This window comes from Mandrillus leucophaeus, unplaced genomic scaffold (assembly GCF_000951045.1).
Source record: "Mandrillus leucophaeus isolate KB7577 unplaced genomic scaffold, Mleu.le_1.0 Scaffold366, whole genome shotgun sequence".
In the NCBI taxonomy this organism is placed as follows: Eukaryota; Metazoa; Chordata; class Mammalia; order Primates; family Cercopithecidae; genus Mandrillus; species Mandrillus leucophaeus.
In genome coordinates, this window is record NW_012103876.1 from 409,311 (window position 1) to 426,836 (window position 17,526).

Here is a 17,526-nt window from a genome sequence, read left to right on the forward strand (position 1 = left end):
CCTTGCAGGGCACCGCCCTGGGGAGGGGTCTCTGAATGAGGCCGCGCCCTCCGCTGGCGGCTGGGGGTTGGGTTGTGGTGTCGGGCCAGCTGAGCCCCAGACACTCAGTGCCGCCTTGTCCCCGGCTGTTCTGACCCCTCCCCATCTTTCTTCCTCTCCTGTGTCTGTCCCTTTGTCCCTTTATCTGTCTATCTGTCTTATTTCCTTCACAGGTGCAGACCCCTGACAAGTCAGTGAGCCCCCTCTGCCTGTCCCTCTCTTCTTCCTTTTGGCATTCTGGGTGGCGGCCCCTCCCCACCCTGGCTGCCCTCCTCTCCACTTCACCCACCTGTCCTCTCACCCACCCGCCCAGCAGGGCTCCTGGCCTCACCCTTACCCACTCCCTCCCATCACTGTAACCCAAACCCACATACACCAAATCCTGGGAGGGGCTGCCCCCACTGCCCACCCCCAGTGTGGGGTTCTGAGCCACACCCTCCCCACAGACAGCCGCTCCGACCGCTGGTCCCAGACGCCAGCAAGCAGCGGCTGATGGAGAACACAGAGGACTGGCGGCCACGGCCAGGGACAGGCCAGTCGCGTTCCTTTCGCATCCTTGCCCACCTCACAGGCACCGAGTTCAGTAAGTGCCAGCCCAGGGCAGGGGGTACTCTCCTGGCCCCCAGCCCAGGCGTGAGCCCTGACCCTCTGTCTCTCTTGGTCAATGCCTGCCTCTGCCCTCTCAGTGCAAGACCCGGATGAGGAGCACCTGAAAAAATCAAGGTACAGGGATGGGCATGAGTCCCTCTCCCACCTCCTGCCTCTTCCATTCCAGCTACTGCCCTATGTCTACTCCTGAGGCTCCCAGCTGGGGCTCTCCATTCTCCTTCCTTTCTTCCCTCCCTCCTTCCTTCCTTCATTCCTTCCTTCTTTCCCTCCCTCCTTCCTTCCCTCCTCCCTCCCTGCCTCCCTTCCATCTCTCCTTCCTTCCACTTCTTCCTCCCTCTCTCTCTGCCCCTCAGGGAAAAGTATGTCCTGGAGCTGCAGAGCCCACGCTACACCCGCCTCCGGGACTGGCACCACCAGCGCTCTGCCCACGTGCTCAACGTGCAGTCGTAGCCCGGCCCTCTCCAGCCGGCTGCCCTCTCTGCCTCCCTCTTTCTGTTCCTCCTGCCCAGGGCACCCCCTTAGTGCCTCCAGCTTCTGCCTACCTCACCCCCCACTTTCCTGCCCCTGGCCTGAGCCTCCTGCTGGCCTGGCTCTGGCCGCACAACTGGGTTCATCTGACACTGCCTTCCCTCTTTGCCCTATGGTACTGCTGTCTGCCAGGTCTGTGCTGCCTTGGGCCTGGAAATAAACATTCTCAGCCCTGCTTGCTCTGCCTCTGTTTTCTATCTTTGTGCACCTGGTTTGCATTTGGGGTGTGGGGGTGTTTCGTGGTTTGGACTCAGTTTGGGCCCTGCCGTCCTCGTTTTCAGTGGGAAGGGGGTACCTGGCAAAGGGGCCCTGCCCTGCCATCACAGATGGCTTCCTGGCATGAGGGGAGCCCCAAGAGCTGCCTCAGAAGCGGGAGCCTTGCTCCATCTCCCAGCTATAGACAACATACCAGCTACCTGGACGTTGCTATGAGAAGCTGCCCTTCCCATCCCTACCCCAGTGGGACCTGGAGTCCAGCTCAGCAGTTTCCATGCCCCCAGGCATCTCCCGTGGGGCCAGCAGGACCCAGGTTGGGGGGTGGGGCCATGCCAGGAAGCTCAGCCATGCAGGGCCTTGAATGGCAGATCTTGCAGCCAGGTGCCCAGGACAGAAGCCCCAGCCCCAGCCTCATCTACACCCCAGGAGCCCTGGCCTGGTGAGAGGGAGTGGGCTTGGGCCTGGGCAAGGGTGGGCAGCCTCCAGGGCATGGGGGTGGCGGGCTTCTCTCAGCTGCCTGGGGCTCCACCCCCTGTCCTTTGGGGTCCGTGGGCACCCCTTTAGAGCCACTTTCCCTGGCCCCGGCAGGCCCTACCACCCCCAGTCCCACCAGCCGCCCGCCCTGGGCTGTGGACCCTGCGTTTGCCGAGCGCTATGCCCCGGACAAAACGAGCACAGTGCTGACCCGGCACAGCCAGCCGGCCACGCCCACGCCGCTGCAGAACCGCACCTCCATCGTGCAGGCAGCTGCCGGAGGGGTACCAGGAGGGGGCAGCAACAACGGCAAGACTCCTGTGTGTCACCAGTGCCACAAGGTCATCCGGTGGGTGTCCTGTTCCCGTCCAACCCTGGCTTTCCCATCCTGCAGCCCAACCCCACCTGTCTGCCCACCCATCTTGCCTCAGCTGCGACTGGGGGGAATAAGGATTCAGTTCCCAGCTGGAGTAGGAGTCGGGACCTGAGCTGGGTCCTCAGATTCTTAATCCCACGCTACCTACCCCAGCCTACCCACAACACTTGCTAGCAGCATCTGCCCTGGCGAAACAGCCAAAGGGCCAACCATAGGCTGAAGCTGCACCCCTACCTTTGCTGTTCTCTGGGCCAAGAGGGGCCTGCCCCTTCCCAGTGCCTCTGCCCCCACCTCCTGCTCTCTGTCTCTCTCTGCTCTCAGAGCATACAGGCCTAGAGCCCCTCCCTCTGTGCACTGCCCCGTGGGGCCAAGCAGCATCAAACACCCCCCAGCATCAGCATGCTGGATTCTAGAGCCTTCCTAGTCCTCAGCCCTGGCCTGCTCCTGACTCTGTCGCCCTTTTTTTCTTTTCCTTTTTTTTGAGATGGAGTCTCACTCTGTCGCCCAGGTTGGCATGCAGTGGCACAATCTCGGCTCACTGCAACCTCTGCCTCCCGGGTTCAAGAGATTCTCCTGCCTCAGCCTCCTGAGTAGCTGGGATTACAGGCGCAGGCCACCACGCCTGGCTAATTTTGTATTTTCAGTAGAGACGGGGTTTCACCATGTTGGCCAGACTGGTCTCGAACTCCTGACCTCAGGTGATCTCAGGCCTGCCTCAGCCTCCCAAAGTGCTGGGATTACAGGTGTGAGCCACCATGCCCAACCAACTCTATCAGCTCTTGCCAGGTAGATCAGGCAGGCCAGCAGGATAGGATGGCCCCAGGTTTGCCCAGGGGCTCCTCAGCCTTCATGAGGCTCCAGTCGTCAGCCCTTCCTCCCGGGGTCCTCCCTGCTCTAAAACTGCCTCTCCTGTCACCAGCAGTTCAGTGTGACGGGCTGGCTCTGCAAGCTTCATGGCTGTCATGGTCACTTCCCAAGCCTGTCTTCTACCCTATGTGGAAAATGGGGAGAATGAACTCCTCCCTCCCGAGGCTTCCCGGTGGGTGGTCAGTCAGCCTGAAGGGGACCAAGACCTCCACCTCCTCTGCATGCGCTCCCTCTCACTGCCCTTGCCTCCCGGCAGGGGCCGCTACCTGGTGGCACTGGGCCACGCGTACCACCCCGAGGAGTTTGTTTGTAGCCAGTGTGGGAAGGTCCTGGAAGAGGGCGGCTTCTTCGAGGAGAAGGGCGCCATCTTCTGCCCGCCATGCTATGACGTGCGCTACGCACCCAGCTGTGCCAAATGCAAGAAGAAGATTACAGGCGTGAGTAGGGCTGGCTGGCGGGGAGGCGGGCCCAAGCCTGTCAGTGGGAAGGAGGGCTGCTGGGCAACCCTCAGGCTGGGGGTCTCCCCGAGTGAGCCCTCCGGGTCCTTACCAGCCTATATAGGCTGCTGTACTGGCCTCACCCTGCATTAGTCAGGATGCTCTTAACAAATGGCCATGTTCCTGCTCAGAAGCCGCCCAAGGCTGCAAAGAGCATGAGGACCAAGCCAGGAGAAGCTCTGGGCCCTCATGACTCCTACTTTGGGCTCTCCCTGCCCTAGTGAAACGGTAGAAGGGCCAGCTTTACATGCTGAAGCTGCTCTGTCTCATGCTTCCTCCTCATTTCTGGATCCAGAGCCAGGGCTGCCAGGGGTAGCCAGAGAGCTCTGTGATAGTGATGTTCATATCAGTGAGGTTTTACCTTGATCACAAGCAGTGGGAAACTCAAAATAATGGTAGATTATTCTTCGCCTAAAAACATCTAGGGGTGGGTGGTCTGGGACTGGTCTGGTGGACCCAGGCTCCACCTTGTTGCTTGACTGTTCACAGCACCTGCTTACTTACCACTCATAGAGAAAGATACTTCAGCCTCTGCCAAAATGCCCACCTCCCAGCCAGCAGGAAGTTGGAAGGGGAAGAAGGGGGACAGAGCTCCATGGAGTCCATCCTTAGAGGATGCTGCCACCTGACCCTTTGCTTCCGTCCCATTGGTCAGAACTCAGTCACATGACCACACCCAGTGGCAAGGGAGGCTGGGAAATACGGTCTTTATTTTAGTTACCCATGTGTCCAGCAAAATTGGGGGTTCCATCAGTAGGCAAGAAGGGGAGAATGGCTGGGTGCAGTGGTTCACGCCTGTCATCCCAGCACTTTGGGAGGCCGAGGCGGGTGGATCACGAGGTCAGGAGATCGAGACCATCCTGGCTAACACGGTGAAACCCCGTCTCTACTAAAAATACAAAAAATTAGCCAGGCGTGCTGGCGGGCGCCTGTAGTCCCAGCTACTCAGGAGGCTGAGGCAGGAGAATGGCGTGAACCCGGGAGGCGGAGCTTGCAGTGAGCCAAGATTGCACCACTGCACTCCAGCCTGGGCGACAGAGCGAGACTCTGTCTGAAAAGAAAAAAAAAGAAAGAGAAATCTGCCTCCCAGCCTTGGGCTCCCGCCCTACCAGCCCACACCCCTGGTAAAGCCCTGTCTATGCCCAAGTTCCTTCACTGTGACCTTGTCTGCTCCTATACAACAAGCAACACCAGACAGTGAGAAGAGCCAGCCAGACACGGGCACAAAATCTGTTTCTGTGATCTATTGGCTGTGTGAGCAGGGGATATAGTTGCTTTCTCCGGGCCTCACTAAAGAGAAGGGTGGCACTGTGCTAGGGCCAGCACAGTTGCAAGGTAGATGTAAGATGGGGTACAGGTGTTGTGGAGGGCAGAAATGCGCCATCTGAAAGCTACGTGTCACCCACACGTAACGTCTTGTTTGGCCTCCACTGTTTCATTTTAAAATCAGTAGCCAACAATTTAAAATCAGAAGATTTGCCTGATGCAGTGGCTCATGCCTGTAATCCCAGCACTTTGGGATGCCAAGGTGGGAGGATTGCTTGAGCCCAGGAGTTCAAGACCAGTATGGACCCCTGTTTCTACAAAAAAAAAATTAGAAAATTAGCCAAGTGTGGTGGTGTGCACCTGTGGTCCCAGCTACTTGGGAGGCAGAGTGAAAGTGAAATCTCCTGCTTTTTATTTCTTTATGTATAACGATAGGGTCTTGCTCTGTTGCCCAGGCATGATCACTGCTCACTGCAGCCTTGATCTCCTGGGCTCAGAGAATCCTCCCATCTCAACCTCCCAAATAGCTAGGACTAGAGATGCCCACCAGCATGCTCAGCAGATTTTTAAATATTTTTATAGAGATGAGGTTTTGCTATGTTGCCCAGGCTGGTCTTGAACTCCTGGCCTCGAGCAATCCTCCTACCCTGACCTCCCAAAGCACTGGGATTACAGACATGAACCACTGTGCCCAGCAGATTTCACTTGAACACCTAGATTTCAGCCTGAGCCAGGCAGGCATTCCTGAATGAACCAGTAGCACCGTTGCCAGGAGAAGAGGTGCTCCTCCGTATGACACAGTCCCCACTTGACCCTTGCAGGGATTGGATCTGGGATCCCTGGATTTAAACTCAGGGCCATCCTCATAACAGCCTCACAAGGCTGGGATTAGCTTCCCAGTTCACAAGGGAAGAAACCAAGACTTGAGAAGGTCAAGGTCTGGCTACACCCACAGATCTCGGACCCTCATGCCGCCTTGAGGCCCCATGCTGCCCTCTGCCTGCTCCAGAGGTGAATACTCCTGGCCCTGGCTGGCCCCGAGGCTCCTAGCGAACAGCCCAGCCCAGGGAGAGCTCAGCACCTTGTGCCTCTGGCCCCTCCCACCTCCTGCAGAGCCTAGTCAATTCACCCACAAAGGGCCAGGCACTGTGGGGCTAGATCAGCTAACAAAACAGTTGATGCTTCATGCCCTTCTGGGCCTTACGTTTTGGCTGGAAGAAGAGGGGAGAGGCAGACAGTAAGCAATAAGCGCAATAAGTACATTGCCTGGAAGTAATGTTAGATCACATTATGGAAAACAGGAAAGAGTAGAGCAAGAAGCGCTTGGGCGTGGTGTGGGGAAGGCAGCTGGCTGCTACTTCTGTGGTCAGGGTGGGACCTCGTGGAGAAGACTGCATTTGAGCGGAAACTTGAAGGGGTTGAGAGGTGAGCCTTGAGATATCCGGGGCAGAGCAGTCCAGGCAGAGGGGACAGCCAGTGTCAAGCCCAGGACAGGAGCGTGCCGGGTGTGCCAATTTCAGGCAAGAGGCCAGTGTGTGGAGGCAAGGTGAGAACGCAAAGGAGAGCAGTGGGGGAGACGGGTGGGAACGAGGTCAGACCTGCTGGCCTCCAGCGTCTGCATGGGGCTTGGTTCTTGCTGGGAGAAGTGGGAAGCGGTAAGGGGTTTCATGCAGGGGGATACAGCCTGTCTCGGGTTGCAGGGGTTGCAGGGGCCTGCTGCGGCAGCTGGGATCAGAGGGAGGAGCTGTAGGCCAGTTGTGTGTGATCCCAGGGGCCAGATCGCTGTGGCTCACCTCGCATCAGGGAGGCTGTGAGCAGCACTCAGCATCTGGATATGCCTTGGGGGTGGGCCCCACTGGATTTCCTGGGGGACCTGGTGTGGGGTGTGGGAGGAGGGTGTGTTTGGCTGCAGCAAACGGGAGAATGGAGTTGCCATCCGTGTTACGGGGATGCCTGTGGGAGGAGAGGTTTGGGGTGAGGGGATCAGGAACTGAGTACTGGACATGGCAGGTCTGAAGGCGCAGTGGACGTCCACTCAGAGACCTTGGAGTTGGAGATGGAGGCATGGGAGTCCTGAACGGTTAGATGTAGTGTTTACTATGAGAAGGAACAGGGCCCGCGGCCAGCTGCCCTGTGTTCCCGTGACCCAGGGGAGGGCGGGAGGGGCCTGAGCCTGCCGAGTGACTGGCACCTCCTTCCAGGAGATCATGCATGCCCTGAAGATGACCTGGCACGTGCACTGCTTCACCTGTGCCGCCTGCAAGACGCCCATCCGGAACAGGGCCTTCTACATGGAGGAGGGCGTGCCCTACTGCGAGCGAGGTACCTGCTGGCCAGTGAGGGTGAGGAGGGATGGTGCATGGGGCAGGCATGAATCCAGGTCCCCTTCCTCTCTGCTCCCATCCTCAGACTATGAGAAGATGTTTGGCACGAAATGCCATGGCTGTGACTTCAAGATCGACGCTGGGGACCGCTTCCTGGAGGCGCTGGGCTTCAGCTGGCATGACACCTGCTTCGTCTGTGCGGTGAGAGCCCCGAGCCTTGGCCTCAGCCCCAAGTCCACCAGCCCTCTGTTCGTTGCCTGGGGGATGCAGGAGAAGCTGGGAAGGGGCCTCTACTGCTGCCCCCAACCCCATGTGACTGGGCCTTTGCTGTCCTTAGATATGTCAGATCAACCTGGAAGGAAAGACCTTCTACTCCAAGAAGGACAGGCCCCTCTGCAAGAGCCATGCCTTCTCCCACGTGTGAGCCCCTCCTGCCCACAGCTGCCGCGGCGGCCCTGGAGCCATGGCCCGGCGTTTCTGGGTAGGGCTGGCAATGGTTACCTTAACCCTGGCTCCTGGCCCGAGCCTGGGGTTCCCCGGCCCTGCCCCACCCGCCTTATCCTCCCACCCCACTCCCTCCACCACCACAGCACACCGGTGCTGGCCACACCGGCCCCCTTTCACCTCCAGTGCCACAATAAACCTGTGCCCAGCTGTGTCTTGTGTGCCGTTCCCCTGTGCACCCGGAGGGGTAGAACTTGAGTCACGTGGCAGGGTGGAGAGTAAGAGGGATTTCTTGGGCTGGCCATCTTGGTGGCCCTCGTGATGTGGACGTGGCAGGCTCATGGTTAGTGGAGGAGGTATAGGCGGGACCCCATGTGCCAGGCCTGGTGCCCACAGACATGAGGGACGCCACTGGTCTGGCCTGGCTTGGAGGTTAGAGAAGGGTAGTTAGGATGGGCGTGGTGGATCACGCCTGTAATCCCAGCACTTTGGGAGGCCAAGGCGGGCAGATCACTTGAGGTCAGGAGTTTGAGACCACTCTGGCTGACATGGAGAAACGACGTCTCTGGTAAAAATACAAAAATTAGCTGAATGTGGTGGGGCATGCCTGTAATCCCAGCTACTCAGGAGGCTAAGGTGGGAAAATTGATTGAACCCGGGAGGTGGAGAGTGCAGTGAGCTGAGATCATACCGCTGGGCTCGAGCCCGGGTGGCAGAGTGAGACCCTGTCTCAAAAAAAAAAAAAACACACAGAAGGGTAGTCGTAGTTGGGGGTGGATCTGCAGAGATACGGGGTGGAAAACAGCAATGGCCACAGCAAAGGCCTAGAGGGGCCAACTGCCGTCCAAACAGAAGAAGATGGGACTGGAGAGGGTAGCCTTTAGGTCCTGGGAGGCCACAAGTGCCAGGCTGTAGAGCTGGGGCTGTCTCTTGAGGTCAGGGCAGGGCACGGCACAGCAGAGTTTGAAATAGATTTGTGTTGTTTTCTAGAAAGAGGCCCCAGGACACTGAGCGGGTACAGGAGGGAGGCTCGGAGGAAGAGTTGCAGCAGTGGCCTAGGGGCGGGGGCCAGGCAAGGGAGGGGCAGAGGGTAATATGGCAGAGATGGGACCTAGTGACAGGTCCAGGGGATGAGGGATGGGGAAGGACAGCAGCTTTGCCAGGCATCTAGCCTATACCAGACACGCTCACGTCTCCCGTGAACCTCCTAGCAACCTTGCACCATGTCTGTGATCACCTATTTCATTTTTTCTTTTTCATTTTCATTTTTTTGTTGTTGTTGTTTCTAAGAGACAGAATCTTCCTAGGTTGCCCAGGCTGGTTTCAAACTCCTGGGCTCGAGCAATTCTTCCTCCTCAGCCCCAAAGTGCTGGCATTACAGGTGTGAGCCACCATGCCTGGCCCAATTATTTTCTACATGAGGCACAGAAAGGTTGGGAGACTTGACCAGGGTCACGCTGTCATTGAGCTATGAGCCAGACTAAAATCCAGGCCTGAAGCTGGGTGCGCTGTCCCGGGACTGGCTGGCGCTGAGCACCATTTGCCAGCGAGCATCTCTCTGGGATGCTGACTTCTGCCCGGTACCTGGAGGACTGTAGGCCTTGGTGGTGGCACTGTCACTCCGGGGCTTCCTGCCTCCCACTGATGCTCTCACCACCCTAAAGGGGCTGTCATCTCTCCTGTCCCAAGCCTGGACTGGAAAGACTGAAGAGAAGCCTTAAGTAGGCCAGGACAACTCAGTGTGCCATGGCTGCTCGTCCTTCAGGGGTCCCTGGTATGAGGACCTACAACACATCTGTAAGTCTTCTCAACAGGCCCTTGGCCCAGTCCCCTTTAAGAGACAAGAAGGGCTGGGCAGGGTGACTCACACCTCTAATCCCAGCACTTTGGAAGGCTGAGTCTGGAGAAGGGATCCAGCCTAGGAGTTCAGGACCACCCTGGGCAACATGGTGAGACATGTTTTGTTTTGTTTTCTTGAGATGGAGCCTTGCTCTGTCACCCAGGCTGGAGTGCAGTGGTGCAATCTTGGCTCACTGCAACCTCCGCCTCCCGGGTTCAAGCGATTCCCCTGCCTCAGCCTCCCAAGTAGCTAGGACTACAGGTGTGCACCACCACGCCCAGCTAATTTTTTTTGTATGTTAGTAGAGACAAGGTTTCACCATGTTAGCCAGGATGGTCTTGATCTCCTGACCTTGTGATCCGCCCGCCTCGGCCTCCCAAAGTGCTGGGATTACAGGTGTGAACCACTGCGCCCGGCCTGGCGAGACCCAGTTTATCTAAAAAATATTTAAAAATTAGAGGCCAGGGCCGGGCACAGTGGCTCATGCCTGTAATCCCAACACTTTGGGAGGTCAAGGCAGATGGATCGCCTGAGGTCAGGAGTTCCAGACCAGACTGGCCAACATGGTAAAGCCCCGTCTCTACTAAAAATACAAAAATTAGCCAGGCCTCAGCTACTCAGGAGGCTGAGGCAGGAGAATCGCTTAAACCCAGGAGGCTGAGGTTGCAGTGAGTTGAGACTGTGCCACTGCACTCCAGCCTGGGCAACAGAGTGAGACTGTCTCAAAAAAAACAAAACAAAAACAAATACACACACACACACACACACACACACACACACACATTAGAGGCCAGGCGTGGTAGCTCATGCCTGTAATCCCAGCACTTTGGGAGGCCAAGGTGGGCAGATCACCTGAGGTCGGTAGTTTGAGACCAGCCTGGCCAACACGGTGAAACCCTGTCTCTACTAAAAATACAAAAATTAGCCAGGTGTGGTGGTGCATGCCTGTAATCCCAGCCACTCAAAAGGCTGAGGCAGGAGAATCCCTGGAACCCAGGAGACAGGTTGCAGTGAGCCAAGACTGCACCATTACACTCCAGCCTGGGCAACAGAGCAAGACTGTCTCAAAAAAAAAAAATCAGCTTGGCCTAATGGTGCATTCTTGCAGTCCCAGCTACTTGGGAAGCTGAGGTGGGAGGGTCACTTGAGCCCAGGAGGTTGAGGCAGCAGTAAGCTGCACTCCAGCCTGAGCAACAAAGCGAGACCCTGTCTCTAAAAAAAAAAAAAGGGAGAGAGAGACGAGAAGGGTCTCTGCTGTGTTTTCTCTTGGAACCCTGGAGAATGAGTGCAAAGCTTCGTGTGTTATTTTCATGTCTTGTTATTTTCTGCCCGCCTCAGCCTCCCAAAGTCCTGGGATTACAGGCGTGAGCCACTGCGCCCGGCCTCGTCTTATTTTCATGTCTTGCCGGAGTGCCTGTATGTCAGTGCCTGGCGTATAGTGGATGCTCAGTAAGTGTTTGTTGAACGAGGTGCCTATGGGACATTTAGGAGACACAGTCAGGAAACAGCTGAAGATTCAAGTCTGGATTCACGTCCGCTTCAATTCGGGAATGAATTTGAGACAGGCTCAGGGCAGTCAACATACATGCTGGTCACTGCAGCCTAGGGAGAGCCGGGAGCGGCGCCCACACAGGGAGCATCCAGAGTCAAGCAGGTGGGATGTGGTTTTCTTTCGACCTGGACGTCCTTCGCATGTTAACCACAGAGTGGCTTTCACTTCCACAAGGAAATGTGCTCTCTCCCAGTTCTCTTGAACTGTGAAGCCCTCAGTCCATCCTCGGTTCCCATGGATACAAGCAAGAAGGGCACAAGGATGGATGGTAACTGTAGCCGGGAGCCCGTCTGGGAACGCCAAGCAGCGCGGCCAGATCTGCCAGTTTATCGACAGCGTCCAGAGGTTCAGATTTGTGTGTGAGATCTGGTGTTTGAATATTGGCAACTACATTCGATTTTTTTTAATCCTATTAGAAAAATAACAAATGTGGGCCAAATCCAGCATGAGGACGGCCAGGGCCCAGCACAGTGAGGAGGTGAGACGCCAGAACGCCAGCATCACAGCACCGGGCAGGGACAGCATGGCCAGGGCGGGAGGACGACGACCTCCAGGGAAGGTGCAGGGAAGCCCAGACAGGCAAGAGCGTGTCAAGAAGCTGCCAACAGTGTCAATCGGGCAGATAAGGCCGAGGAGTCCCTCGTGGCGTTTCACAACAAGGTGACATTTGCCAGATCAGTTTAGCCGAGCTGGGGCGGCTGCCAGGGTTAAAGAGGAACAAGGCGCGAGGGTGGGGAGGATGTGGAAGGAGAGAGTGCAGACAGCTCTTTTAAGAGACTTGGCTGTGGCGGGCCAAGAGGACCGTCAGGCTCAGCTGAGAGACCAGGGTGTGGGTGGCTGGAGGGGCCTGGGAGGCATCTGCTGGAGGATGGTGGTAGAAGATGGGAGAAGTTGGGAGGGGGCTGTAAGGTGAGAGTGGGGTGGAGGGCAGGGGCAAATGCGGAACCGTGGAGCCAGAGCTAGCCTAGCGTGGGGCAGGAGCAGATACCAGGCACCTCCTTGAACTAGCCACCCTCACTCTGTAGGTGTGATGCAATCACATGTCATTTAATCATCATAACACCTTTGAGAACACATTATTAAAGGCATGTTTCAGATGAGGGTACTGAGGCTCAGAGAGGAACAGTGACTTGTACAGAGTCATCCAGGAATGGCCTGGCCTGCCGCTCCAAGGATCAAAGGCCAGAGTGTTCCCTGCTGACCCGCCAGCACTCCCCAGCTCCTGTCATGCGTCCCCCATCACCTGGGCTCCCATCCAGACTTTGCCACTCCATCAGCTGTGTGCCTCTGGGCAAGACACTGCCCCACTTTAAGCCTTGGTTTTCCCATCTGTAAAGTAATAGCATCTGGGAGCAGTGGCTTACACCTGTAATCCCAGCACTTTGGAAGGCTGAGACGGGTGGATCACCTGAGGTCAGGAGTTCAAGACCAGCCTGGCCAACGTGGTGAAACCTCATCTCTACTAAAAATACAAAAATTAGCCAGGCGTGGTGACAGGCACTTATAATCCCAGCTACTCAGGAGTCTGAGGCAGGAGAATTGCTTGAACCCAGGAGGCAGAGGTTGTGGTGAGCCGAGATTGCGCCACTGCACTCCAGCCTGGGTGACAACAGTGAGACTCTGTCTCAAAAAAATAATAATAATAGCAACCACAAGCTGCAAAGATCACAGTGTTCCGAAGCTGGGGTGCAAGGCTGTGCGGGTGGAGGCCATGGGGACTGGGAAGTGAATGTCCTCGTGCCAGGCAGGGAAGGCCATTAGCACCCTTGGAGGGGGCAGAGACCATGGCAGGGGGCTGAGTGGGCAACTGGAGAGGCAGCAGGCAAGGGAGGGGCTTTTCCCAGCTCAGAATGGCTTGAGCTCATTTGGATCAGCAGGGAGGGAGGCGGTGGAGGGCGAGGGACTGTTTTGCCAGAGTATGGAGGCAGGCACTCATGATTCTGCTACTGCCTCTTCAGTGCGGGGCCCCACATGGCCTTGGTACACACATAAGGTACACGCCATCCTCAGATTCTCCACGCGGCCCTGTTATAGGAAGGGAGCTGAGGCCCTGGGCTAAAGGGCTGGCCGCAGGTCAACCTTTGAACTTGAGTCTGCCTAAATCCAAAGCTGACCCTGAGAGTGGAAGAAGAACCCCTCCCAACTGAGGCCTTAAAGGAAGGAGGGGAGTGGACCAGGGTTCTGGGGCTCATGGTGGAACAAGAACAAGCTCGCTGACTGACAGCCTGGGGGAACTCCGAAAACCAGCACCAGCCGCTTGGGAGATTGTGCAGGGGGAGCCACTTCCGAGCCAGTAAGGACCCCAGGACCAGCCTGGCCTCTCCTGCTCAGGTTTTGGGGGTACTGGAAGATCAACTCAGATTTCACTCATGTCTCTTGCCACTGACAGAATGACCACTACTTGGGTACCAGGCAGATTAGGTAGGTCTCTCGGCTGCAATTCAAGCTAGTTTAAGCAAAAATGGGAATAACTGAACTGAAAAAGTGAATGGTTTCAAATCTGGCTGGATCCAGGTACCCATGACGGCGACCGGGACCCTCTCTCGTGCTCTCCGTCTCTCCGCTCTGCTGTTCTCGATGCTGGCTTCATTCTCAGAAGGCCCTCCCCACTACTGGCAAGGATGGCCCCCAGCAGCTCCAGACCCATACCGGGCCAGCTCAGCAGCCCCAGTGGACACAGGGAGCCTTTCTTTTCTTTTCTCTCTCTCTTTTTTTTTTTTTTGAGATGGCGTCTCACCCTGTGGCCCCGGCTAGAGTGCAGTGGTGTGATCTCAGCTCACTGCAACCTCCGCCTCCCGGATTCAAGCACTTCTCCTGCCTCAGCCTCCTGAGTAGCTGGGACTACAGGCGTGTGCCACCATACCCAGCTAATTTTTGTATTTTTAGCAGAGACGAGGTTTCACCATGTTGGCCAGGATGGTCTTGATCTCTTGACCTCGTGATCTGCTCGCCTCGGCCTCCCAAAGTGGTGTGATTACAAGCGTGAGCCACCGTGCTCAGCAAGGGAGGCTTTCTTTTTTGTTGTTGTTTTGTTTTTGAGACAGAGTCTCGCTCTGTCTCCCAGGCTGGAGTGCAGTAGTGCAATCCTGGCTCACTGCAAGCTCCGCCTCCTGGGTCACGCCATTCTCCTGCCTCAGCCTCCTGAGTAGCTGGGACTACAGGCGCCCGCCACCACACCCAGCCAATTTTGTTTTTGTATTTTTAATAGAGATGGGGTTTCACCGTGTTAGCCAGGATGGTCTCAAACTCCTGACCTCGTGATCCGCCCACCTCGGCCTCCCAAAGTGTTGGGATTACAGGCGTGTAAGAAAGGCCGCAAGGGAGCCTTTCTTAATGGCGCCAGCGAAAGTCCCAGGGACAATGCCCATTGGACTAACTTGGGTCATGTGTCTGTCTCTGAAGTAGTCACTGGGTCTGACCCTTCCTGGCTTGGATGACATACTCCGGTTTAGAGCTGAAACTGGAAAATCTGCCAGAAAATGGGATGTGGAGCAGGCCTGGCAGGGATGTCCACGGCACTTCCTCCCCTCATGCCCAGGGCCCTGCCCCTGACTCCATTCCCAGACCTCAGAGCTGGAGCATCTGGAACTTCTGACCAGACTCCAGCCCACTTCACCCCTGCATGCAGAAATAGGGATGCTACAAGGGGAAGTGGGGAGAGTATGTGGGGTGCTGAAATGACCTGGGACAGACCTGGGTTCCCATTCAGACTTTGCCACTCACCAGCTGTGTGTCTCCGGGCAAGTCACTGACTCTCTCTGGGCGTCGGTTTTCCCACCTGTAAAATAATAATAATAATAATAACAACCAACACATTGACAGCACCTACTATGTACTGTTCCCATTTTAATCACTTTCTAGATACTTTTTGAAAATCCTCAAACTGACCCTAGGAGGTAGGTACCATCACTATCATCCCCAGATTATAGTTGAAGATGAGTGATTCAAGATAGGTCAGGCAGCAAGCTCAAGGTCACACCATTAGCAATAGACTCCTCAGGAGCAGAGCTGATGTGAATGAGCGTGGCTGGCCCGGTGCCAGGGGCAGATACCTGGGAAGAGCCATGAGCTTTGTGATGATCAAGGGGCAATCTGAATGTGTGCTTGGTGGGATCTTGCAGAGGTTGGAAGAGGCCAGAGAAGACTCCACCAGCTCTTGCTGAAAAAGTCTTGCAGCCTCTCCTCAGCCCTAAAACCTTCCCTGAGAGGTGTGGGGGAGCACAGAACAGGAAGGTGGGGGTGGAGGGAGGAGGGCGGGGCTATGAGGAGGAAGGGAGGGGGTTCTCCTTTCTAAGCCTCCATCCAGGCCCATTTTATTCTCACAACAGGTTATCAAAAGGAAACTCAGAGAGGGGAAGTGTTTCAGCCAAGGTCACACAGCAAAGGCCCAGTTTCTGGATCTCAGTCCTCCCTTGTCTGGTCTTTTCCACTCTGGGGATCCAGAAGTCATTGAAGTCATTGGCCCAGCCTCCCAGTGTGTGTGTGGGGAGCTCATGCTCTGGGGGTGGGAGAGACCGACCTGTCAGCGACTTGAAGGGTGATCAGTTTGGGGGTGGCAGACACGAAGTCCTGGTGGCAGGAACCCACCAGCCGCCCACCCACCAAGGCTGAGTGTGTGGGCTTCAGGGGCAATGGCAGCTGAAAGGAGGCAGGTTCTCAGAGAACAGTGACCAGTGGCCACCCACGCCCCCAGTCAGGGCAACTGAGAACTATGGGTCCACTGAATTTGGCAAGTCAGGGGTCACTGGTGACCTTGGCCAGAGCAGTGCCAGAGAAAATGCAGGGAGGAGGAGACAGAGGACAGATGTGTCTGCATCCTATAGAAATGAGGGGATGGAGATAACATGGAAGGGTGATGGGTACGGAGACCAGAGGAGTGGGCTCTGGGGCATGCCAGCAGGGAACACCCTTGCTTCCCTGAAAATAGGGAAAACTGAGTGCAGGGTGTATGGGAACTCTCTATACTATCTTTGTAACTTTTCTGTAAATCTAACACTGTTCTAAAATAGAAAGTTTATTTAAAAATGTTGATGGCAAGAGGTGAGAGTGGGCGTGGCTGGAGAGTTTGTAGGTGGCTGGTGGGGAGGCAGGAATTTGAGGAAGGAAGAGCTTAGATGCATTTAGGGCTTCTGTTTTTTGGATGCAAAATTGAGTGTGCAGGAGGCTGGGGGGTGGGGGGACGGGCGGGGGGTTGGTGAGGAGCTATGAGCTAGGACAAGTCAAAGGAAGGTGGAAGAGGCTGAGGCCACAGATGCTCATGGCCAGCCATCTGTCTGCCCCTCCCCGGCTCCCGCCTCCCCAGAATTCTGCTCTCATGCCTCAGGGTGGGGGATGGCTGAAGCCCTGTCCCCCATGGCTCTCCCCACTTCCCTTTCCCACCTTGTGTCACCCACTCCCTTAGGGATCCCCACTGCATGCCAACCACACCTACTGGCCAGTTGGTCCAGGGCACAGGGCCTGGGTCTCTCCCTGCCTGGGCCTCACTCTAGTAGGGGCCATGGAGAAACTGCCACGGCCAGTGGTCCCTAGACATAGTGGGCACTGACTTCCCAAGGCAGGGCCTGTGAACATTTTGAGTTTTAAGAGGGTTCTCCCAACTCCGGAGCACCAGGAACCGCTGCCACATAGGCAGCACTGCTCTCCTTCTCTTGGCATAGCCAGTTACCCAATGCAGAACTCGGAGGCCCGGCTAGAACCACCTCCTCCTCCGTGGTGCGGATGGGACCAGGTGAAGTTTGCTCAGGGAGGTCCAGGTTGGAGACTTTGCTGTGGTCCACTGAGCACTGTGGACGGTTTCAGGGTCCTCACCCAGCAAGGAACGGAGTTCTGGGAGGCCCTGGCATGGTGTCCACTCCCTTGCAGGGGACTTTTCTGAGGCCCCCTCCCCTTCTGTGCTTAGAGTTTTAGGAGATAAAGGTGCCAAGAGGCTGGCCCTGAGCGTCCTTGGAGGAGCTCTGCCCTGGGAGTCTGGGGTTAGATGCTGCTTCCGGGACTCTACTTGGGACTTGAGGCTTGGGAGAGAACGCGAAGGATTTCCTAGCTAGCCCCATCTCAGAGGGCACAGGCTTGGAGGGGAGGAGAGGCCTGGAATGGAGGGATAATGAGCCGGGTAGCGGCTGAGAATGGCCTGGAATAACTGGTCATGGAGCCGAGATGGGGGACTGTGGTTGGGAATTGGGAACTGGGATCAGGATGAGACTGGGATGGGCTGGACTGAAGAGGTCGCCGTGAGAAATGTTGGCGGGGGGGAAAGTGCTAAGCATGGAGCTGAAGCTGGGATGGGAAAGGAACTGGGTTGGATTTGAGGGTGGGATGCAGATGGCAGTGGATATGATGGGATAGACTAGGCATGGACCTCTCAGAGAAGGAGACGGGCCAGGGGTGGGCTGGTGTGTGACCTGGCTTGGGATGAAAATGGGTTTAACATGGAGTGGGACGCACCAGGAATGGAGATCAATGAAGCAATGGGTGGGGCGGGACCGGATTGGGACGGG

General features: G+C 56.4%; 1 protein-coding gene and 1 long non-coding RNA gene across 2 annotated transcripts in view; both read left to right on the top strand.

Moving 5' to 3' along the window:
• Positions 1-7,854, top strand: part of PDLIM7 (PDZ and LIM domain 7 (enigma)) — a 13,131-nt gene extending 5,277 nt beyond the window's left edge. The window contains exons 4-12 of the mRNA XM_011989953.1: positions 213-229; positions 486-622; positions 726-762; positions 1,770-1,831; positions 1,981-2,215; positions 3,366-3,546; positions 7,074-7,194; positions 7,282-7,397; positions 7,534-7,854. Of these exons, the coding sequence (XP_011845343.1) occupies positions 213-229; positions 486-622; positions 726-762; positions 1,770-1,831; positions 1,981-2,215; positions 3,366-3,546; positions 7,074-7,194; positions 7,282-7,397; positions 7,534-7,620 (993 nt within the window). The 3' untranslated portion in view covers positions 7,621-7,854. The remainder of the gene's footprint in view (positions 1-212; positions 230-485; positions 623-725; positions 763-1,769; positions 1,832-1,980; positions 2,216-3,365; positions 3,547-7,073; positions 7,195-7,281; positions 7,398-7,533) is intronic.
• A 3,194-nt stretch (positions 7,855-11,048) lies between these two features.
• On the top strand, positions 11,049-14,856 carry LOC105546701. The gene is made up of 2 exons (XR_001007132.1): positions 11,049-14,040; positions 14,357-14,856. It is a non-coding gene; the product is annotated as an uncharacterized LOC105546701 (long non-coding RNA).
• Positions 14,857-17,526: the final 2,670 nt, after the last annotated feature.